The 25,603-nt window shown below is 39.0% G+C and overlaps 1 protein-coding gene across 1 annotated transcript in view; it reads left to right on the forward strand.

Moving 5' to 3' along the window:
• The window catches only part of mad1l1 (mitotic arrest deficient 1 like 1), a 65,410-nt gene that overhangs the window by 16,101 nt on the left and 23,706 nt on the right, over positions 1 to 25,603 (forward strand). Inside the window, exons 12-17 of the mRNA XM_062429744.1 lie at positions 360 to 500; positions 953 to 1,009; positions 2,657 to 2,754; positions 3,006 to 3,096; positions 15,961 to 16,192; positions 21,626 to 21,819. Coding sequence (XP_062285728.1) covers positions 360 to 500; positions 953 to 1,009; positions 2,657 to 2,754; positions 3,006 to 3,096; positions 15,961 to 16,192; positions 21,626 to 21,819 — 813 coding nt within the window. The remainder of the gene's footprint in view (positions 1 to 359; positions 501 to 952; positions 1,010 to 2,656; positions 2,755 to 3,005; positions 3,097 to 15,960; positions 16,193 to 21,625; positions 21,820 to 25,603) is intronic.

The raw sequence follows: 25,603 nt of genomic DNA on the forward strand, positions 1-25,603 counted from the left end.
GAGGCAGCATAATATTATATGCTTCATTTGCAAAGATGTTTCTCTGTCATGACTCTGTGATTTATTTTTTTGATTTATTCTTCATCTTTTGTCTACATAGATGTTTGTTGCCGTCTGCTGTGCCTCATACTTTGTTCCTCATTTACAAAGGCGTTTGCCTGTCATATTAACACATACACAAATAACACCGACAAATCAGAAAAAAACATCAAAGAGCTTTGATAAAGCTCAAACATACCCACGCATGCACACAGACGTTGCTCATCTGATAGCACAGAATTATGTAATGTAATGACTTTATGTACATGGCAGGATTTCCATTTCGTAAGGTTATGTTAATGTGTGTGGGTGTGTTACAGGAGCGCGATGGTATGCGGGCCATCCTGGAGTCCTACGACAGCGAACTGGCGCCCAATGAATACGCGCCTCAACTCAACAGACGGCTCAGAGAGGCAGAGGACATACTGCTGAAGACGCAGAACCACAACGCAGAGATGGAGGTGTGTGCGCACTCACATATACGCAAATACAAACACTTGTATTTATAGTGTCATACTTTATCTTCCATATAGCCCTGTTTATCGTTTTCAAACCAAATTTGAATGTAAAGTAGTGATGTGCACTTCCTAAGCTTCTGCTAGTCTGCATGTTGCTGAGTGACACTTTTCTTATAGCTAATGGCACTCTGAAAACTGATAAAGCTGCACTTGTAGTACACAGGGGCATTGTCAGCAACACTGGAATGAAAAAGGAGAAAACTGGTGCTCTTCTAAAAATTTAAATAAACTGTCCACTTTGGTTCATATATGGTTGCTCCAGCCTCATCTCAACTTGTGCTTCACTCACATGCTGTTTTCTGTCAATACTGTATATTAGCGAGACACGTACTGAGAGTCATTTTTGTATTTTTTTGCATTACGTCTAACTTTCGCTGTTCTGTGCTTTGATTCAGGCTCAGCTAACCAAAGCTCAGGAAGAGACGGGGACTCTGAAGCTGCGGCTGCAAACAGTAAGCATACATGTGCACACACTCTTACATACTCTGTGTTTGTTTTTGTCTGTAAAATATAAACAAAAGTACAGAACCTATTCATGCATATTTTCATTTAACCCCCAATAAAAACGCATTCATACCCAACCAGTGAACTAAACGGTAAGAAACAAGGATGCAAAACATGTATTATTGCCATAGAGCTCTTTAAAGGATAACATTGGCAGTTTTTGTATATCAACAAATCTCATGTGCAGACCCAAACCAAAAATGTCTTAATAATAGTAATAATTAAAGGATACAGCTAAAAAAATGTCCTATATCTTTCTTCCTGTCAAAAATGTCATGTGCTGAGCTAAACCACCAATGAACTGATCCTAATTACAATCACTGTGTCATTAATTTTTTGAGCCATTTCTAAACAAATAAATGTACCCATAATCTTTGGGGATGCACAAACGTGACACTCAGTGTTTCAGTGTGGTTTACTGATGTGTTTTTAGTAGTTTTTAGAAAAAAATGGAGGTCTAAGCACAGAGGAATACAATATATCTGGCTTTGGATACACACACAATACCTTTTGAATAGCATCAGCTCATTGTTGGTTTGGCTCTGTACATGATGATGATTTGTTGACAGAAAGAAAGATCTAGAAAATTGCCAGCCATATCCTTCAATTATTACTGTTACTATTTCGACATTTTTACCTCAGCACATCTTCTTTGGATGCCCTCTTGGTCATGACTGTGTTCTTGGCAGGTGCTCTGTGCCTGTCCATCAGCAGAAGATGTACTAATGCCTCCGTGACTAACATGCTGACAGACAATTTTCTCCACTGTGCCCAACACTGAAGTTGGTCGGATAGATGTTTTGAGAGGGGCAGTGTTATTTCCTAGCTGGATAGGTATCAATGTTACCCCTCCTATTGCATATGAACTGAACTGACAGGTCCTTTTTTAGTCTGATCTGTCAAAGTTTAAATCACATGATTGATATATTAATTTTCACATATATATATATTTTTGTTCTTGCCCACAGGTTTGTGAAATAACAGAAAATGTATAAAATAGTTGACTGCTTTCAAATATGGTATCAAACCAGTATAGAATAGAGAGTTGGCAGGTGTGGCCTCAACTCTCTTACATACTCTGACTTTGACTGTCTGTGCCTATGATCTCTCTTCTTTTCATGGCTCCTTGTTGCCGAGGAGACATCAACATAGCCATGGCAATGAGTATTGACGCGTGAAATCCACCTGTCTGGTATAGCAGTAATTACTTATCTGTCTTGGGAAGACTGGGAGTTAGGATGAAGTGAGAGACAGACAGACGCTGTCAGTGAAAAGAGGAAAATGGGTGTGCAAATGGAAATGAGGGATAATTGGAGAGAGGGGAGCAAGATCAGAGTGAAACTAACGAAGACACAGACAGACTCAAAACAACTACTAGAGGAAAGAAAGATTGGGACACTGTAAATTATAAAATGAGCCAGCTAATGGTATAAAGGATATATCTGTTTGTCTGGATGTCTGCCTTCAGAAGATAGCAGCACAATTGAATCGAGTCCTCTGGATTAATCTGTAGCCAAAAGGTTTCTGCCAGGCATGCGGCCAAAGGTGGTCTGATGTTAGTGCACCAGGCCCATTTTCTTTTTTGTCTCTCCCAGGTGGAGCTGGAGCTGGAGTCTGTGAAGAAGCAGCAGCAGCAGGCCTCTATTGCTGGCAGCAACTCTTCAGTAACCAAAGAAGAGGTCAGCATTCTCAGGTAGTTAATACACACGCACACGCACACGCACACAACCTGTTACAGAGACTACCAATTGAAAATCTAGGACATGAAAGATTCATACATATGCTTAGTGTGGATTAAAGCATGCAGACCTCTCACGGCTTGTCTGTGTGAACCGAAATGCATGCAGGATTAACCTTAGAAATCGACAATGTGCATAGTCGTTATTCTACCTGGAGAGATATTAATGAAGCAGTCAGTGAGTGTGTGTGCATGCATTTTTCCAGACAGAAAATTGAAGATTTGGAGGCAGAGCGGCAGCGTTTGGAGGAGCAGAACAACATTCTGGAGATGAGACTGGAGAGACACAACCTACAGGTAGGTACCAAGACTCCCCTCCAACTGTTTTCTGTGATGGATTTACTCGTCTTGCACAAAGGAGCCAATTTAATAACTCCAAGGGCTGCAGCCTTTCCCGTATGACATTGCAGATTGATTCACACAAACACTTCTCATATCTGACAGTTTTTTAAGCGCAATTGGACCCAGGTGTGATTCCAGCAGCGTCCAATGGAAAAGTTGTAGAACCTATTTTTTATTGGTTGAAGGGATTAGAATGGACAGAACAGTAGGGGGGAAGAGATATTGTCAAAATAAATGTAGATCTGTCCCACTGTCAGCTGGGAATGAAACTGTCTGAAATGAAATGAAATGAATCCTGGTTGGTATCTACCTTTAGCATGCACGAACACACGCATGCATGACTGTGTGCATCTAATCCAGCTACTTTCATCTTGCAAAGTTACTTAACTAACTCCCTCAGTTACACCTGATCCCTTCTCCTTTTTAAATTGGCTCTGTGTGTGTGTGTTTCATCTCAGTTGGGTCCTCTAACTCCCCTGACTCATACTGTGCCAAACTAAACCTACCTGGGCACTTTAATGAAACGTGTGTGGGCAAGCGTGTTGGTTCCATTTATCTGTGGGGTGAATGGAATCCATGTGTTCTCAAGCATGACCACCACTTTTAAGGCAATTGACAACCAAGTGTGCGTAGGAGTGTGTGTGTGTGTGTGCGCGCCCGTGCGTAGGTTTCAAGGTTGCACGGTCAATGGATCAGGTCACTTCTTAGGAGTTAATTTTTATGACTCCTCCACAGTCGACTGCACAGGAGGAGACCTCTACATCAGACTGAGTGAAGAGATGAATTACTGAAAGGAGAAGCATTTTAAAGGAGTGAATGGCTGAATGAAAAGTCATGAATGACTTACAGAATTTAATGCTTAAATAGACTGAAAATGGGATTTTTCATTGTATCAACTCGCATGTCAGATAGCTGTGGCCAACCCCATAATTTCCGCCCCGTCTTTTATACTGAACTCATACTGACTAGTATGACTGCCAACTCAGATTACCAATGTGATTGGATTCCTTTTCATGCAATGAAGCTTAATCATCCCTACCAACAGGAATCTCTTGGAAAATCACGATTTTTACATATGTATTTCAAGTAATTATATACATTTTTTAAGACCACTGCATCTTGGTACAGATTTGGTATGCAACTGGTCATGTATAATACCCAAGTAGTATTTTTCAATGTCAGCTTACATAATATACTATTTGTATTTGTATTTAAAATATAGTTTTGTCCACAGTACAGTACTCATCTTAACCAAGCATACTGTATTATAGTAACAAAATAAAAATGTTTAAATACATTTAATACTTGATATCTGAGGTCACTGTTAAGTATTTACGAAAAGCTCTTAACAATATATTGTCTGATTTGTAATTACTATAAAAAGTGAGAACGATTTTTATACTTTTTGCTACGTGGAACATTTTACTGGCAAAAAATAAACCTGATTGGACTCTCTAATAGTGACACTGTTTTTAAATCACCTAACACTTAGTTTGACATTTCTGTTTTGCTATTTCTTGTTGACATCAGACACACTGTTTGTGATATTGATCTGCAGTCAGCTAGTATAGGATGATGCATTTTGTACATATTCTGAAGACCTTTTAATTATCTAAATTGTAGTCAATTAAGTCCATGTCTTAGTGGCCACATCTTTGGATGCTAGTTTACATATACTGTATGTTTACCTACTACACTTTAAGGAGGTTACTTCACAATCAAAATAATCACATTTGAGACTTGAGTATGTTTAGATGCTTTTTTGAATCGTGTGTTTTTTCAGCAGTTTTTGTCCCTTTTTCTCACATATAGTTGTTGTAGTTTGTCACGCTAAATAATGAGATTTTTGTGAGAGAGGTACAAGATGAGAAGTCAGATTTAAAATAATGTGTCTGGAAGAAGAAGAACTGCAAAGCTTCAATCTGATTCATATTCAGAACCACTAGATTCTCTGTTTACTCCAAACATTCATTATGGATGGTGACAGAAACGTATGTTCTTTACCCCAAATCTTTTTTCCTCCTACCTTTTGTTATTTGTTATCAGTTGGTGACGGTGAGTAGTGAAACATAAAGTTGAACAATTATTCTTTTGTGGGTTTAAACACTGATCTGAACATAATGTGTTGAGGATTGTTTAATGGGATTTTTTGGTGGGTATTAGAAGAGTATTTTATATTTGATATAAATCTGACTGTTAATGCTGTCTCCAGTAACCTGCAGGATTCAGTTCAGTCTTACTAATAATGTTACTTGTTCAACTCTCCTCCATGTGTTCTGTCTTTTCTTAAGTAGCTCCTTTGTGGTTTGAACCCTGTGTTGTTTCTGGGTAGAAATAATTTACATTAGCATATGGAGAAGAAGGACGCCGCTGTTATAGCGTCAACAAGTACATTAAATTACAGCTTTTCTAAATTTAGCTCATAACAAAATCAAAAAAAGAAATCTGCAGTCTCCATCCAATGTCTCCATCTTGTTTGTTTCCTTTAACTGTTTTGCACTACAGACCATAACAACTTAAATGATACCAAAAGGTAGAATCGTTCTTGAGAAAGACTGACATTTGAACTAAAGCTCAACCCCTGAATTCCCCTAAATTCATGGATGTGCATTGCCAAGGCAAAGACCGAAAGAGAAACATGGCAGAGTCCAGAGTGATGCATCAACTGCTGAGTTACTTCTGTTCGTGATAATGTGTGAGAGGAAAAAAAATTATGCTCTGTGCTCAGGATAACTTTTAAACAAACACACATCTTGAAACTGGGGGGATATCTGTTTGACAGCTGCCTTCTCAGAGTACGCTTCACTTTACGGGACAGAAACAGACCTGGAGTACAATTGCAAAAAATGCAGTGCATCATGACACTGTCTTTGATTCAGTGATTTAAACACTTCATAAAATGAAAGTATATCTGTCTTGTCAGAAAACACTGAATTTGCCATGGCTTCTTCTCTCTCCAGTTCGCCAGCCCCCCACACCAATTGAACGGGTGCTGGAGACAGGAGACTATCACATTCTCGCCCAGTCAGCTGCTCTTATGACTTCACTCTGTACTGTACACAAGTACCAACACCACCTGTTGCTGATTGGCCGCAGTAGTGTTTTGTGGCTTTCTCCAAACCAAAGTTTTTACCTGCATTTTTACAGAGACAGTACCCTGTATGGACACCAGATTTTAGGTGACAGCTAGCAGACTGTGAGGAGATATTCGCTGAATTTGACAGAAAGTGTATTGGATTAGAATTGCTGACTCTAGCTTTAACACAGCTTGGCTTTGTCCTCTTTGCTCTTGCTGTCATGCTTGTGTCTAGTTGGAGATAATTGTTGCTGTTGCAAGAGGTTGCATCAACTTAGTCTTCCTGTTGTGCATGTACTTACATGGGCATGCCCAATTTTACAATACTCAGCCACTGCAACATAATGCTTTGACATTGCTGTCAGATAGACAGAGAAATGCTACTAAATGCACTAAATACATATACATACAACTGAAGTTTTAAAGCCTGTAAGCAATCCCTATTTGTTACAATGCATTTTTGGTTTTGCTTCACTGATAATGAGGCTTAAAGGTATAACGTTTGTAAATGGTTTTAGGGCAATGATGCCAGTAGCTGTTGAGATATTTAGTTCTCTTTTTTTCCATAAGATTTGGGAAGACGGACAGACTAGGAAATACCTTCACTTGACACTCCCACTAGCAAGGAAAATAAGACTGTAGCTTTCTTAAACAGGCCATTTTGACATGATCTCTGACCACCTTCATAACCATTTTTAATGACAATATTTATATTATATATATATATATATAAAATATATATATATATATATTTTTTTTTTTTTTTTTTTTTTTTAAAGCAGTTTATCACAATCTTACATTTTCTATCTGGTATGTCTTAAATGAAAATAATAAGGGAGTCCAGACCCCCTTTCCTCTGGCTAAGATAATAAATAACATGAGAGGGTTGCCCAGTATTCCTTCCAGTTACAATAACATTGTTATAAAGCACTTCTTCTTAGTCAATTTATTGTTTTGAAATTGATGTCACAGCTCCAAATAGTACACAGCTAAAGAGGATCACTGCCAAAATCCTAAAAATGAGTGAGGCTGTAAGATGGGTAGTTTCCAAAAAACAAACACCACGCTCTGATTCTAATATCGGTTGGCTGAACAAATTAGTCGAAGGATGGCGGCAGCAAAAGAGGACAAGGAGGAACAGTCTCTTTCGTAATTGGAAGAAGTTGGAAGAGTCCCACATCAGCATTATAGCCTTTCACATGCCATTTTAGTTTTGAAATCATGTAAACTTATGAGGACCTTCCGTGTAGCACTATAAAGCTCGATAATGCTGTATGCTGTAGGCAGCTATGTGCATTGGTAGGAGAGGGGGGTAAAAATGATGACATTTCTGAATAAAACTGATAGCAGCCTGAATTTTGAGCGGAAGAGATGATGGCAGTGCCGCTCCATTCTTATCCAGTAAATCAGTGAAATGATTCAAGATGTCAGAAAAGAGTGCCTCACCCCCCACCCCCTTTCAGCCTCTGCTCGATGTGAGACGCAATTTGAGAGAGAAATGTCAGTAATGAGTTATGCTGGAACATATTTGATTGAACACACAAGTATTCTTTTTTTTTGCTTCCACTTCAAGATTTCCGAGGGGGGGAATTCTCTGGAAAAGTTTCTAAATACGTGGAATATTGTAAAGTCTTCATTTTACAACCTTTTACAGCTAATATCAGTCATTTCTTTACTATATAAATCACATCTACAGTGCTGTACAACAGTCTTAGATCTGTTGATTTAGCAATGCTATAATGACCATATATAATTATTTCTCAGTCTCTTTATTAGAATACAACTGGAAAATACAAAAAATGTGTATGCAGTATTAAAAACAGAAGAAACAAGTAGAAATGAAAACAGCTTCTATAGGCTAAAGCGACAAGTATTTAGTGTGACTTTCCCTTACACTTGAGCAATAGTAGGAACCTGGCTCTCTTAAACCTAAATGGGATGGCACCTTAATTAATAATAATAATATTTCATAAAGAATGTTAATTTTGTGTACATAGTTCCTGTATTTTTTGTTTGTATGATGATTTACAACCTTTTAAAAAGTCATAATCAGTCATTTCTTTACTATATAAATCATCTATATCTATCTATAAATATTTCAGTTATAAAACAAAGAAAACCTTCATACACTAGCCAGTACACTACCACTAAGAGTCCAATTACTGCCAAAAGACATGAGAAAGGTCACTCCAATGCTTGGTTCATACAGGTGAAGATGGTTCAACGTGACCAACCTGTCTGATGAGGAAGAGGATGGCATATTGCACACTCCCTAGGTAATCTGAGGGAATCTTCTACGCTGCCATTGTCTCCTTGTTGAAAATATGTGGAACTAAAGAGGAGGAGGAGGAGACCTTGCAGCTGAATCGTCCATGGTAGATGCTGCCGCTCTAATACTTTCCAGGCACGACTTCAACCTCCTCTTGCATATCCATTAACTCCCTAAGGCTTGGTTTTCTGTGGCAGAGCGTAACAGAGATTCTGATGCTAATTCTACAAAGTCTAAAAAGCTCTTCAAACCTCCTTCACACCAAGGCTACTGGGCTTGTCTTGTCAGCAGGTCAGATCAGTTTAAGTCTAAGCAGTTCACCCAAATAAGTATTTGCTGTTTCTTCTTGCCATGTCGGGTTTGGAGGGGAGATGGCAGGCTCTTTGGCCCCTGACAAAACCAATTGAAGACACAGACAGGAACATGCTGTTTTTTAAGACATCCTTGTTGTTGGTTCTGACCACAGAGAGGCATGCTGGTGATAAACAGGCACCGTTTGTGTCAACTTGCCTTTATGCAGTTTTAGGGATGGGCGGTAAAATAATCTAGAAATGGGACTGCTGTAAAATTTAATTACGATAAATCTATGGTAAATGGACTGTACTTATATAGCGCCTTTCAAGTAGTTATGACCACTCAAAGCGCTTCTACATTACATCTTTCATGTCTCATAAACCCATCTACACACATTCATACACTGATGGCAGGGGCTACCATGCAGGGTCATCAGGAGGAAACTAACCATTCATACATCGTTGGCGCAGCAACAGGAGTAATTTGGGGTTAAGTATCTTGCCCAAGGACACATCAACACGTGGACTGGAGGAGCCGGGAATCAAACCGCCAGTCTTCCAATTGGTGGACTGCTGCTCTACCTCCTGAGCCACAGCCGCCCCTATGGATAAATCTAACGGCTTATCACACAACAGAAATAAATGTGACAGCCAGTCAGTGAGCAGTTTTTCCTGCACGTCAAAGTACACTTTTTACCGCAGCCAGCGAAGCTATGCTAGTGCTATCATTAGAAGGGCGGTGACTATCTCGAGTGCCTGACATCTGCAGTACTGTTAGTTTAAAAAAAGCTGCTCTAACTCACGACTCACGGACATCTTTCTCTCGTAAAGACATCTTATCTTCAACATGCTAACGTTTTAACAAGGCTGCTTTGACTGGAAACACACAAAGCTAACTGCTAAGAGGCTAAGCTAGAAGCTATTAAACAAAGTAGCAACAAAAGCTAGTTACCCACTAACGCTACACTAACGGTTCATGATAACAACTAGCTAATTTAATAGTAGTCCGTAAGATAAATAAAGAAGTTTAGAATATACACTGTTTTTATGTAAAAAATGTAGATAACAACACTTTTTATTCAGATTTCAGCCTCTAAATTTGAGAGATGTAAAACCAATTCACAGTTTGTCTTTTAAATTTAGTTTGTGTTGTAGTTGAGTGTATGAATGTGTTAGAGCCTTTGTAATCCACTTGCTTGTTTTTTTTTGTCTTGGTTGTACCTTTTAAACATTTGAGATGTTTGCTGCTCTGCCAAAGGAATTTGAAGCGATAGTAATCACTATCAATCAATAATCAATAGTAATCATCATTGTTTACAATATTTTAATACCTTACAAGTAAAGCTAAATTGTTTTGTTACAGCAGATGTTCCAGAGGTCAGCAATTTATATTAACCACTGGAATCTTGTATCCCTTCAGCTGCAGTCTTAATGCCCATCAGAACAGGAATAGTTGCATATATTATTCCTAGCTTGTGGTTTATTTATGGTTTTACTATGTATTTTAACAAAGGAGACCAGATAGTTGTGCCCTGGACTAAGCCTTACAGAAATAAGCCCATTACCAAACAAAAATGCTCTCAGTGCATAGCATAGTGGATGCTGTTGCATCACTACTACTACTACTACTCTTAACTCCATCTGGGGCATTTCAGGCTCCAGTTGTCTCAATCTATGTTTACACTCCACCGGGAACCTTACGCCCTCCCTGGGTCCGGTTTAAGTGACTTTATTTTAGGAATTCTCTGATGCAGCTCATTGTTCATTTGCAAATTTTTTCCATGCAGGAAAATACATTTGAGTGTAACCTCCGTCCAGATTCATCCCTACGTCCCTCATTGAATTTGGGACAAAGCTGCAGTTTCTGCTCTGTTCTGTGTTTATCATAGTCAGCGTGTATCACAATAAAAGTAAGCCTACTTTGTTTGGTACATTACACAGTTCATGTGTACTTGTGCTACACAGGTAAAGCTCATAGCTCAACCAGATATTAGGATAAAGGTGTATCACGTGTAACATTTATACCAACTCAATGCAAGTGATGTATTTTGAAGTTGTAATTGCTTTTTAGTTTTTTAAAAAGTTAGCAGCTACATCTCCTGGGTAGTTACTCCATCCTGTCTCCTATAGTAGTTAAATGAAAATGGTTGATATTGAGGCCTGTGCATTATCCAGACGTGCATTAACCTGGATGTTATCTTGAAAAGATCTTTATTTGAATTTTTCAGTGGTTTGTGACCAACAAATGAAATTCCATTAACCTTCACTGTGTTGAGAGGCAGACATTTCACAGATGATTATCCAAATCTGTAGGGGAAAGTGAGAATAGATTTTTTTTTCCTTTTGTTTAAAATTAGGATGAGCCAATATTTTAAATGCATCTGTAAAGATCTCAGTACAGGTATAAACCATTTGTAAAGGATAGAGTCTAAAAAAAGAAAACCAATATCAAGAAAGGAGCTCCAAGCTGTTTTTTTGATATTGTGACTCAGTAGACAGCCTAGAGAGGTTAACCACTTCCACGGTGTCTCCATTCAGCCTCACTTTATATCAGCTCATGAGGTTTAATGGTGTGTGTGTGTGGTTTGTTTTTACTTGGAGATAGTACTCATCCACTTCTTCACTCATACACACTCGCATGAATGTGTCACCTGGACTCAGGTCCCTTGTGAACGGTGCCGAGTTGAGTATATAAGTGGATGTTTCAGAGTGATTTGTTGAGCTGTGTTAAAAACAGACTTTGTTCCCTGGACTTCGATCCGCCTTCACTCTTGTACTCTCTCTCTCTGCCCCTCTGCCCCCCAACCCCACATACACTCACTCACTTCTCTCTCTCTTTTTCATGCTCTTGAACTCTTGCTCTGTTGCTCTCTCCTCTTCCTCTTGCGCTCTCTCTCTTTTTTTTTTAAAAACAGACTCTGCTCCCTGGTATTTGATGTGTTGTTATTGTTGTTCTATGAATAAGAGATATATGGCCTCAGGCACTTATAAATCGCATTTCACCTTGCAGCACTGTAAATACTGTGTGGAAGATGCGACTGTATATATGCATGTAAACGTGCACACACACACAAAATAGTCCAACTAAAATACTGTAATATTAAGCAGCATTTTGAACATCCACTTTGAAACAATTTGGCATTGTTCTGTTGTTGCAGCATTGAACTAAATTATAATTCATGAACACGTTACTGTAGTGCAGCATTTCCTCTTTCTCATCTCATATGCGGACTGACGTGTAGTGAAAGGTAATTACACCCTTCTCTCTGCTCTAGGTCCTCATGCCTGTTTGGTTTGTGAGAATCCTTTTTAGGTTTTTATCAGACTTATTCATTTGATTAACTTTTTCTCAGTTGTACAATCTTTTTTCTGCATATAAGGTGAAATAAATGAAGACACAATTTTCCATTTTCCCCCATTTCAATTCGATATCGGAGGAGAGTTCAACCAATTAAAAAATTATTATCCTTTTTTTCTGTTTAGCAGTCAATTAAAATCCACCCCCTCGGCTCAGTCCAAGCATCTGAAAAAGTGAAAAAACACTGCGGCCAAATCAGTCTAATTTTCTTTAGCTTGACCTAATTTTTAAGGAAGTATGTTTTGAAGGAGTTTTTCGGTTTTTGACAGCATGTAGCTGTCGGCCTGGTTTCTGAGGACTATACTCTTTATTTTTCTGCTGGGTTTCCAAGCTCTAATCTACATATCTGTCTCACACTATCTGGCTCTCCCCTTCCGTTTTCTCTCGCTGTTTATCACAACATGCATACGGACACATCTTCTGAATAAAGCCTCCACACATACAGATGCACAACTTCAAAAAGATTTACAGAGGAAGAAAAATAAACCAGGACTTTTATTTGGCTGTGACGTCTGTACAGTCCAGTTGAAAATGGTTCTGGTATAAATACACACACACACACACACGCGCGCTCTGTTCCTCATTTTGCAAAGCTCAATCCCTCTGTTCCTTTTAAATTATACAAAGCTTTATTTATAAGCGTGTGAGGCATTTTTCCCCCCTCTTTCCATGTTACTTTTCCTCCCTACGCTGAAGGCAATGATACACCATCCTCGCTTTTTGTTTTCACCATGTTCTATTTTTCTATGTCCTTCACTGTTTCCCATCTTCATATCCCCATTCTCCTCGTCTGCTGCCTCTTGTCCCCACCCCACCCCACCTCCCACCCCCACGCCAGTAGTTTATTTGGCTTCTTCGCTTGGGGGCAAATGGAATCTAATTTAGCCAGTAATCAAGAGCTCAGATTGTGTGTGTGTGTGTGTGTGTGTGTGTGTGTGTGTGTGTGTGTGTGTGTGTGTGTGTGTGTGTGTGTGTGTGTGTGTGTGTGTGTGTGTGTGTGTGTGTGTGTGTGTGTGTGTGTGTGTGTGTGTGTGTGTGTGCTCTTTCCTTTTTGTGTGTTTCCTCTTATATTGGCATTAAGATAGACTCTTCTCATTTAACCAGACCTTGTAAAGTCAGAAGGAAACAAAGTAAGGAAGAAGGAAATCATGTTTTCAGGAAACAATATTCCTCCTTTTTGCTTTGGTATTATCTTTTTATTCTTTGATTTTTTTTCTTCTGTTTGTGGCTAACATCCATCAGTATTTACTCACATTGTATGTTATGTAATGTTGTGTTGGTCTATGTGATGTATACCTACACTGCTACTGTTAAATGAAATATAATAAAATATAATCATATAATAATAAACAGCATCAATATATTATGAAACTTTTTTACTAAAACTTAGTTGCCAGTGTTTTCACTTTGTTGAACTTTAAAGTCTAAAAAAGAAAAGAAACTGAAATTATTTTATTTCTTCGAATTTATTGTGGCAGTATACATACAACGTGTTGTACTTTACATGATATTTCCAAGGTATAAAAACAGTGTTACATAAGAGCAAATTTAACAAGTTTGATGTGACATATTTCAGTTAGTTGCTAAAAGGGTTTTTCACCTCTCATCAGTCGTACTCTGACAGTTCTGCTCAAATTGAAAAAGCAAAAATAGGTTTTGTTCACAAACATATCAAATGTACTTGATGTGCTGTGTATTGTATTTCTGCGCAGGGTATTCTGCTGCTGTGGTCTGCAGCTCTCTGCTCTGTTCTGAGGGCAAAGAGGTAGCACACTGGGAAATAAAGCAGGCAGGCAGTCAGCTGCTCATATCTTACCTCTGTGCTCCTCGCAGCCTCTGAAGAGAAGATTTTCACAGGTTAGGTAAAGCAAAGCAGTCAAAGGCTACACAGAAAATAAATATCTGATGTAGAAAGTTTGAAATAAAGTGTTAAAATTCCACATTTCCTCTCTGGCACAATAGTTTAGGAGCAGGCCTGCTTCATTCATGCAATTTTGGCATTGTCATTTATTTTTCCCCCAAATAAATGTGAATAGAAGCTACAAAGTGAATTATTAAATTGCATGAATATCTTCTTTTAGTGTTTCATCCACTTGTGCTGTGCATTATTCTCCCAGAACTACAACTAACAACTGGACTGTCGTTGTGTGTTAATCTGTTAAAATGAATTATGAGATAGTGTGCGCCCTGTGCAGGAAGTGTATATCCTTGTACATTTACCAGTTAGGTGCTTCTTTGTCACATAACACAAAGATCTTAGAATTTAGCAGCAGTAATGTAGTCGTGGCTATTTATTGCTTCCAGAATCTTTTCAGCTGCAGTGGACCTGACAAAATGGAAGAAAGAGAAATGCAGATTAATGCTGAATGGCAACAAAGTGTGTAATATTAAAAATGTACAAGCTTTCTTTAGTCACTGTGACTGAAAGCATGGATTTCTTGGAAAGCACTTTCATGTATGCACATCACCTCTCATGTCCTTCACATTTATTTCTCTGAATCACAGTCAGCACGCACTCTCTGATGCCTTTCATACGTTTCTCTCCAGCCTTGAGATTAAGAAAGTCTGTTCAAGCTTTTCATGTTTATGTTTTCACCCCTATCATCTCACAGATCATCGGGGGTTTCGTTTCTTTCACTGCTGAATTCTGCGTTCATGTCCGGTAACTTTGTGTGGAACACTTGTGCCGAAGGCCGGAGAGTGAAAGTGAAGGCTGATAATGGTGTTCACTTGATCAATAGGATAAAAAAAAAATGTCCATGGAAAATAAATCTCCTTGCTGTAGGGCTGGGCGATTATGGCAAAAATCAAAATCAAGATTAATTGAACTTTTAACCTCGATTACGATTAATGAACGGTTATCTCCACCCTTGATGAACAATTATGTATTTTCACAGTTTCTTTTGTTTTGTATTTTACACTGCTGCCCTCACACAATATTTTGTGACATTTTCGCACATGAGTATCTTTAGGCAGTGAAAATAATGATGTTTTAAGGTGTGACGCTGTGGCTAATGTCTAGTTTACTAGATTAGAACTATGAAAAGATCATGGTTTGGGTTGAAATGATCACTGGAGACAAGATATGCAACCTTTACTGTCATGGCAACAGTGAACACCACGATTAATTGACATGAGCAAGATTAAGTCGATTAGAGTTTCTAAATGTCGGTTTCGATTATTTTTCGATTAATTGCCCAGCCTTACCTTGCTGTATAACAATCTTTTTTCAAACAAGAACAAAGTAAACTGAGAGTGAGCACATTGAACTAAAGTTATTATATCTGTGACAAAAGATGCATTGCAGTACAAGATACAATTAAATACAAATAAATAAGAAAAAAACCCTAGACTCTCTGCTATTAGAGCTGAAAAAATTGATGAATCTAAAATAAATCTGCGACTATTTTGATAATTAACAGCTGATGTAATTTTTCTTCACTGTTGTGGCTTTTGTTGCTGCGTGTGTTGTAAGACTGTAAACTGAAAACAAGACATTTGAAGACGTCACCTTTGACTCCGAAAAGCTGTGATGGATATTTATCTCAGTTTTAAAGACCAAACAACTAATTAAGAAAATAACTAGCCTATTAATTGTTACACACAGACAAATGCTTGTACTGAAAAACATCAAGTTTTCTGATATTGCAACTGACTGAACTTTTCATTCAGTTAAAAAAACTAATTTAACGACAGCACCATGAGATGAAAATGGAAAGATGTGTCAAATGTACAGTCAAACATGAGGGGATAAAGATCTGTAACAAGAAATTGCACATTTAATGACCATCTGCTTTGTCTTTTATGTCTTTTTGTGTCTCAGGGAGACTACGATCCCGTCAAAACCCGAGTTCTCCACATCAAAGTGAACCCCATCACAGTTGCCAAGCAACAGCGGCAGCAGGAAGAGGAGGCTCTCAGAGAGGAAGTGACCCGTCTCAGGGAACTTGTGCGGTCATTGCAGGACGGAGGTGCCCTGGTCCATTCACAAGATGACGCTAGCCTGCATTCCTCCAGCCTCAGCCTCAGTTTGCCACCGTCGAAGGAGGTGCTGGGTAAGATCAGCAACACACACACACACTAACACATTCACAAACTCACTAAATTAACTTATAGTAGTCACGTAATATAGGAAACAGTGTTGGGCAGTTTTTATTTGTCCATCACAATCTCATTACCATTATTTTTCCAAGGAGCTTAAAATAGGTGCCACTGCTGAAATAAGGGAGCAAAAACTATTGGAGAAATAACTCTTGACCACATTAACGTTGGACACAGTGAGAGCATGGATACTTGGAGTTAAACTGGAGCTGTAATGAGCTATAACTAGTTTTCACGGCGAAGCACTAAACTAGAAATCTTGTGCAAATTATGGTTATTACACAGAAGCCAATCACTGCAGTCTATTTTGATGTTTTAAGTGTTCGCCTGAGGAATGTCGTACTCATAGAGGTATGGCTGACTAATCAGATTCCTGGATTAATTATGATCAGTCTGATTGGATAAACACGATTAATACTGTTATTCTGCGTTATGTAACAGCCTGCCTCTGCTTCCTCGTACTGCGAGTGACCAGAATGATTGAGACAAATGCAGGAAAGAAGGCTGCCATGTTTCTGCATCAGGAAACTATGTGGTGTATTTTTTATCTGCTTTTCACATTTTTGACAGGTCTCCTGTGATTTTTAACATGGCTTTGTTCCCTGTGAATGTTTTTCTCTCATGCTTGACTAATGTGATCTTTCTGCCTTTTTTTTTTTTTCAAGCTACTGGAAAGAAATGAAAGGAAAAACTCGTGCCCTCTTGTGGTTGCGTCTCTAAACCAAAGTCAGATGAAATTTGCTGCATTGATCTTTGAGGCCACTGAGGCCTTTGTCCTCTTAGGTGTAAAAATATGACAGACAGATAAAGGGGGGTAGTTTAATTATGACAGGGTTACATTTTTAATTGGAGATCAGGGCGGTTCAGCTCTGGAAGTCTGTTGGCTAATTTGTCTTCTGAGGACCAGAGTACTTTGCTCTCTGTCTTGCCCGGTCTCTGACTCTGTCTCATTTCTCTTGTCTCTTTTCACTTTTTTCAGACCGCCACTCTCCTCTTTCCCTTTTTACTCTTCCTTTCACTCTTGTCTTCTCCCTGTCAAGCCTTCAATTTTGCCTGTCTGTTCCTGAACCGTTCTTCTTTAGTTCCCCTTTCATTCATATGAAATCATAATTGAGTTTCTTACCAATGTGCTCCATTTTAATCTCTAGCAGATAATGCAGACCCAATATGTGATATCTATTCTTATCTTCAGAGCAGGGTCCATGTACTGCAATGAAATGTCTGGAAAAGAATCGAAGATAAAAATAATTATTTCCGTGTTATAGAGATTCTCACAGGTTTACATAGAAAAGTATTTCTCCATTTACTTTATAAGACATGATAGCTTTTAACAGCAATTTACTTGTCATTAAACAATGACAGAAATCTCTGATTGCCACACAAGCTATGAGGGGTTTTTAAGTCTGTCATTTTTGAACATTTAGTCAAAAGGGACTGTTTTATGCAAATATAAAGTAGCAATTGATGTTTTATGAACTTCCATATTTTCTCCATACATCTCAGCTTATCAATCATTCTTTCATTTTTATATCACCAAATTACAAAAGTTAGCTCAAGGCACAATGAAAGACAGAAGACAGAGGATTTATTTTAAAACGGCCACAGTCAGAGAATATTTGAGTTGTTGCTGTTTCTGTGTAGATGAACAGTGCTAATGGTGACCTCTGAGGTAGTGAAGTATTTAATGATATTTTCAAGTGATAGAAATTATTCTTCATGTAATTTTTACGTAATAAATGTTTTTAAATTAAACCACTGAGGTGAACAGTATTTATGAAATATTATTTACAAACGTTTAAAATGAATGCAGTTTATAAATGAAGATTGTTTTTTCTGCTCCATTACCTCTGGATGTCTGCTGGATCTTGGAAGCTTCCTGTGGGTTCATCTGTAGTGAAAAGTACAAATGTTATGTAATATATCGACTTTCGAACACACAGTTCACAAAGGTTCACACAGTTCACCTGCTTTACTGCTGAAGGACTTCTAGATAGATTTTATTTCAGTAGGAATTTCTGTCAGAGGTCCATGTTGGAGCCAGGACCAGTAACCATAGGTTACAGATGAATCTATCCGGGCCATCATCACCTCATAATCATTATCAGCTTCTCAGTCAACTAATTGTTAAGCACTTTGAACTGAAATTAAGTTTGATTGATTGATTGAATGATAATACTGCTCTATCATGACATCACCCATTTGTACTTCATCCCATCTGCTGTTTCAATGCTTTTCCTATGCACATTTGTTTTTACAGTCAAATTACAATGTGTTTTTTCCCTCTCAACGTCAATAGTCTTCAGAAGTCCCAAGAAGCAAAGTTAGGACAATATTGGGTTTCCTGGGTGGATAGGTCACAGTTTGTAAACTTCTGCTGTACTATACTGTTGAAACAACAAATTCATTGTTATTATGTAATTTTTTTCATTTTTTCTCCCCGTTAGGTTCAGTTAAACAGATACAAATGCAAACTTAGGAGTGGTTCAGGTTAACAAAGGAGCAGGCAGGGATGTATAAACACCTAAACATGTTGTTTTTTAAATTTGAGTTGCAAACTAAATTAGATGACTGTACTGTTGTGAACCCATCAGTGGTGGTGTAAATGTTGACATTGACACCAAAGTTATAAAAATCAGCCTTTCATTGGTTGTAATTGGCTCAACATGTCATCTGCTGTTTCAGTTCTGCTCTGAAAAGGCGGAGCCAATGCTGACGTAGAGTCAACCGTTCAGCAGTTCTCTACATCATTGAATTTATATAAATGGTAAAGTGTTAACGCCCATCTCCCCCAGTCCCGGAGTCCGTTTTAGCTTCTGCAACTATAACAGGACTGACTTGCTGGAGGAAATCTCTCCATCTGTGACAAAGTGCTGCTAGCAGCCACGAGAAAAAAAAAACGTCTTCCTATTCCGTCCTATAACTCTTCAACTCTCCGACTGTCTGTTCCTGCAGTTATCAGCTGGTAAAATCTTGTTTCAAAATGTTAAACCGCAGTGTAACCAAAGCTCCGCTGTTACTGAGCTGGGCTGCTGTGGAGCTGCAGTGGACCACAGCTCTGCTTCTCGGCAGATGGTCACAGACGGAGAGATTTCCTCCAGCAGGTCAATGCTGCTGTTAGCTGGTGATGCTAAAACTGTCTTCATGTAAAAAAAATAAACCAAGTTAAACAGTGACAGATTTAAACTAAAAAACAAAAAAAGACTTCTGGCTATTTAAATTGTTGTTGCACTGTTTCTTCCTCCTATTTATTATTATTATTGATATTATTATTGTTCTTATTCTTTGGCCAGTGGATGTCACTGAGCAACGCCTGCCTTCCTGTTTCACACATCCACATCCACATCCCACTCCCTTTTTTTTTTCAAAATTACACAGTGGGACAAGTTGGGCTCAGACCTGGGGGTGAAGTTACACTTAAATAAGGAGCTCCCCCAGCAGAGGAATCCTTTTGACAGCTTTTAAAAGACCGTTCACCCAGAGACCAATTAAAGGCAGAAGTCAGAAGTCAGTAACTTTCCCAAAACTTGACAGTTGCTGTAAAAACCTCCTAACAACGAATACTTTGGTCTAGCAACTAAACACACACGTTGGCATATTTTTGTGTGAATGTGTGAAAGTTCATCTTAACGTGCTCATGTCCCTGTGTTCATGTCTATTTGTCTGCATGTTACAGTCAATTTTAAGCAGCCTGTACTTCATTCTGCCACTTGTGAATTACCAGCTATTTTCAGGGCATTTTCATAGCTGTCAAGAGGTGACAGTTTTGTCACAATCCCAAAGTTTTGAAACAGTATTTATCAGCAGTGACTGACACTGAAGAAGAGCCCAGTCACCCAGGAGACAGACAGGCACACTCAGACTCTTAAGTTTATACTTTCTAGACATTTACTTGTTTAATAATGACTGATAAAAATGTAATAGGCTAAGATGTGTGAAGTAAAGAATTATGGGTAGAAGTAATTATCAAGGTCGAGTTAGAGGCCAGGCCAAGAAAACGCTCCATGTTCACTATTAACTACTCTTGTAAGTATATGAAAACGTGTGTGTGTGTGTGTGTGTGTGTGTGTGTGTGTGTGTGTGTGTGTGCGTGCGTGCGTGCGTGCGTGCGTGCGCGCGTGCGTGCGCGTGCGCGTGTGTGTGTGTGTGTGTGATGGCATGACTGTGATAAAGCTGTGGTTGGTGTTGCCTGTTTAAAGGGTTAAATCTGTATAACTTCTTTAAATGTCCAATTTCGTACATTGTTAATTTTTATTTGCTGTCGTTTTATTTATTTTGTATTTTTCTTTTTCTCTGTAAAGCGCTTTGAGCTACATCCCTTGTATAAAAGGTGCTCTATAAATTAAGGTTATTACTATTATTATAAAGGCATCATTTCTAATAAAGAAGCTCAACATTTGAGCAGCTGACATCTTTTTGACCCTGGAAAGAATAATGAATGCAAGTATTTTATCACATAAGTCAAACAGTTTTTCTCTCCTTTTAATAATTCTCTCTCTGGTCCTGTCTATTTTCAATACCCATTCATATTTATTAAATGTTTTACTTTGACAGCAGTGAGAAACAGCTGTGATTGGGGTTTTGGTGTGACGTACACAGCAGGAACAAAATTGAGGGCAGTTGTTTATAGTGTGTGAAGAAGACCAGGCTTCACACTTCACACTGTGATACTCATTGCAATTTAATTAGAGCTCTTTGCCCACTTTTTAGTGTTGTGGGGACCTTTTGGAAGGAACGGAGCAGCACACTCCCACTAAAGATGTCTCGGTTTAGTTAAAAGCATTCTGAGACTAAATTATTTTTATGCACAACCGCACACTCTCACATGCATGTTTCCTCTTTTTAACTTCTGCTGCAGTGATAACATTGTAAATAATTCCCTCCATAACGACTCGTTTTTCTCCTCAGACAAACTTAATTTCTCTGCCCTCTCAAATCAAGTCTTCAAATTAAAGTAATTAGCGCAAATTGATTTTCAACAAATTAAAGCCGAGTCCCATTTTGCTTCTGCGCTCCATGCTTCTCTTCCCTCCCAGCTAGGAGACGCAGCTGACCGCTTCAGTCACCACTACACTCTGTGCATTATAGTGTTTTATAGACCCTAAGTGAGCAGATGGAGTGCTGCAGGGAGTGTATATTTGATATGGAGTCCATCTATGCTGCATGAGCTAAGTGAATTGAGCGTGTTCTTGCAGGGGCTCCATGGAGAAAATGTCTTGAGTTACACATGTAGCTGAATATCAAGAGTGGAACATCTGAGTCGCACATGTACATAAAGAATGATTTAATAATGTTATAACTACCAACCTCTCTTATATCCCAGACCAGTGTCAGTATTTCTGTCCAATGTACTCTTCCAACTGTTGTGTGTGTGTGTGTGTGTGTTGCAGATCTGCGTAAGCAGATGGAGAGCGCTGAGCTGAGGAACCAGAGACTGAAGGAGGTCTTTCAAAAGAAAATCCAGGAGTTTCGCACAGTCTGCTACGTCCTGACCGGCTACCAGATAGATATCACCACTCAGAACCAATACAGGCTCAGCTCAGTCTATGCAGAGCACATGGACGACTCCTTGATCTTCAAAAAGGTACGAATACTGTTGACATGCAGCGGTTTGACTTGTCATTATGCTGCAGAGATGTACAGGTGTACTCTGGGACCCTGTGACGTCACTGTTGGGTGTGGGTACAGGTGCAACAAAAGACACCATTCACCACTCCAGAGGTTACACTAGCATCACACTTTCAACCAGGGAGAACAGTAATTATCCAGCTTTACATTCATCTGTACCTGCACACCTGCTGAGATCAGATATGACTGCTGGTAGCTGTGAAAAATACATGAGAACAAGAGCTGCTGTTGGTGTGTATTTCTGCACCATGATCATTAACATGAAGTGGGAAGTTGAAAGGGAAACGGTGTCTGCATCAAAATTCCTACCGGCTGTAGCATCTGTGTGAGTGCTGATATCCGTCTTTGTGAGCTCTCTCACGGATGCTTCAGGAAGTGGTAAATTTGACCTTACAAGGTCTTTTCCCTCCCGTTTTTACTGTATCTCCCACATGCACGTTTATGCACCATTACGCCACGTTATAGCTTTGTGCCAGACCCGGCCATGCAGTGAGATGAACACTACGCCGATAGAAACTCTCATCTGCTGTGTGTATTGAATGTGCGTGTGCCTTTTGAGTGGAGGAATGCTGTGTGTGTGGAGAGAGAGTGATGACTGGGCAATGTCACAGGGCTGGGCTGCATTAATCGATCACCACTCCCCATACACTCATTGAGTGGGCTAAATAAAAACTGTATGTGTGTCTATCCCCTAGCTGTTGAGCAAATCCTTTTCCTAAGTAGCTTTACAGTGAAAACATCCTGTTTTGCTCCCTTTGTGCTTACCACTTTGTCTCCTTCCTTCCCTTCCTCTGTTCTCTCCATCCTGCCACACTTTTTCCTCTCTTTATCACTCTCTGGTTCTTTATCTCTCCCCCTCTCTCTCTGTTACACTCTGATCTGAGTGTGTAGCAGGAGTTAATCACCGTGTTGTTGCTGTGTTGCGTTATGATAGGGGGCCTCTAGCTAGAACAGAAACCATGGAGAATCCATACTGGCAAGGTAGAAGGCAGCTTTATTATCTTGGCAGGGTAATTATTGTGGTCAAGTGCTAGAAGATTGCGACTGGTTATTACTGCCTTGCTCAAGGACACACTTGAATGTGGGTGGAAAGGAGGATAATATGAGAATAAGAAATGGAAATGATGAGAGTGGTGTTTGAATGTGTGTATATATGTATTTCTATTTTTTCTTTCTTTTTTTTTTGCCATCCTGGTGTGTCCAATCTGCTCCATCGAACCCACCTGCGACCCTGCCAGAAGAGATAATTCACTGTCAATATTTATTAACCTCAGACTGCGTCCATACAGCACACACACACACACAGTTGTAATGCCTTTATAGTGCACACTGTCACACTCAAATGCACGCATACTCACTCCAATCTCAACACTCTCCGTCACACCACACTTCACCGCACAGCACCCACCGATCCCTCCCGTCTTCGTTGGGTGCACATGCATACAAATGTACACACACACACAGACACACACAAACAGATGCTAACACCTCCAGTATTAGTATTCAGTGTGTTTGCCACCGCCTGTGTATAACACACACGCCCGGTGGCCTATGGGAGCAGAGAGGCCTGTACTACTAATGGAATACGACACTCACACAAGCAGCCGCACACATGCATATAAAGGAACACACACACACACACACACACACACACACACACACAAACACACACACACACACACACACACACACACACACACACACACACACAAATACAATATACACAACATGCATAACATGCTCTCAATGTGTGTGCGTGAGTGTAATCTGAGTTATATAAGAATATAAAGTGGACTAATTGTAGGATGAGGCAGGAGTAAGTGGAGAGAAAATGGAAGGATTTTGGACAGGAAAGATAGAAGTCTTTACAAATAGGATTCTAATGTTATTCACCTCAGCAACAGGGTTGCCAGATAATCCTGCTAATATCCCCCTCTAGCAGAGGCACCCAAATCCCCCTCCTATGGTGTAAGCTGTTTAACCTGCAACTGTCACATTCCCCTCGTTCTCTCTCTTTTTTTTTCTCATGCATTCATTATGTCTCATTCAAACCATTTCTTCACCCTTTGTATTCATGTTTACTTTCAGCCCTTTAAAAAAAAAAAAGATATCATTTGGTAATTGAAATGTTTTGAGCGCAATTGTCAATTGAGATGCTTTTTTTTGTTTTGTTTCTGTCTGTGTGAATCTCAACAGGAGCCGTATAGAGAGCCGATGACAGTGGTAATTCTGACTGTATGAAATGTGCTGCTCGGTCAACCTTGTCACCGACTTGACTTTCTTTCCGATTTCTTTTGTAGCCGTCATCACAAATGCTGATTGAGGGGTTTTGAGAAAAAAATAGATGATTAAATGATCTTAATTTATGTAAAGTTAGACTGAAGCTTGAGAGGAAGTATGTGAATCGAAGATCCAATCTGTCATCCGTCAATTTTTTTTTTAATCACCGTTGCCCTTTACTCTAGTAATCTACCCGCTAGAGGGTCACGGGGCAAAATTATCTTACGCCCCTCCTTTTTTCCATACATATTTTGCTTTCACAAAATATTTATGGAATGAGATTTTTGATAAATAATCATCAGTAATGTGGATATAATGACTAAGTGGATAAAGGCAGATAATAGAACAGTCTGTTAAGCTCAGTAAATTACAATTTTACTATAATGCAGCCTTTAAAAGCAGGAAAAGACATTTATTCCATATCATGATATTACGATATTCAAATCCAAGATGATATCAATATAATAGCGATTTATTCCTCAGCCCAACTTAATACACAGTTGTGCTGCCTTACTCTAACTTCCCACCCAACATGAACGCTTCATTAATACACATTAATATAAAACTTCAGCCTAAAAAATGACGAGAATTAAACAAACAGCTCTTACTAGTCTTATTAATTGTTGTATTGTATTTTTGGCTGGAAAGTAAAGGTGCGGCCAGCCCTATAAACGGGAAAGTCTGTGACTGACTGACTGAGTGATGAAGCTACACGACTGGTTGGTCAAATTTCAAAATGTTAGCTCTCGCTTCATTAAGTTTTAATGTTCTTTCAGGTGAGAAAGTAACCAGTTACCCTAACCCAGTTTATCCAAATTACTCCTATTTGGAAATTTGCTCCAACGTTCACGGAGATGTGAGATGGGTGGATGGGTTATGAAGAAAATTGAACTGAATATGAATGCAGTCCCAAATCAGCCGTCGTCGTCTTGGGTAAAACATCATCTGATGAACTGTTCTGTGCAGCTCTTTGTAATTTACTGCTACATAATATAATTCCTTTTGGAAGATAAATGTTGGTCTCACAGATGAAATATAACAATTGTAGCTGCCACATTAGTTTGTCTAAATGAAATGAATAAAAGTTATATATTCAATTTCCTTTTATGTTATTTAGCTGCACAACAGCTTGGATTTTTATTATAGCTACATTACAGACTGAATAACACAATTTACTGCATCTCTCTGTCAGTGAGGTTATTTTCTGTGAGAGAAAAGTGTTAGTGGAGCTTTGAGTTGAGATTATTTTGTCACGGTGTAGTCGGGTCGGTGTGTTGAAGCTGAGCTTCTGCTGTAAGCCCTGCCAGTGGCATGCCTCTTGGGTTGATGGTGTTAGTTCACTGTCAATCAGTAAGTCCAACATGGATCTGTAGTGAAATACTGTGTGTCAACAACTGTTGGATAAATAGCTATAAACTTTATTTCTGATATTCACAGTCCTCAGAGGATGAATATTCGGC

Source organism: Scomber scombrus, chromosome 2 (genome assembly GCF_963691925.1).
Source record: "Scomber scombrus chromosome 2, fScoSco1.1, whole genome shotgun sequence".
Lineage (NCBI taxonomy): Eukaryota > Metazoa > Chordata > Actinopteri > Scombriformes > Scombridae > Scomber > Scomber scombrus.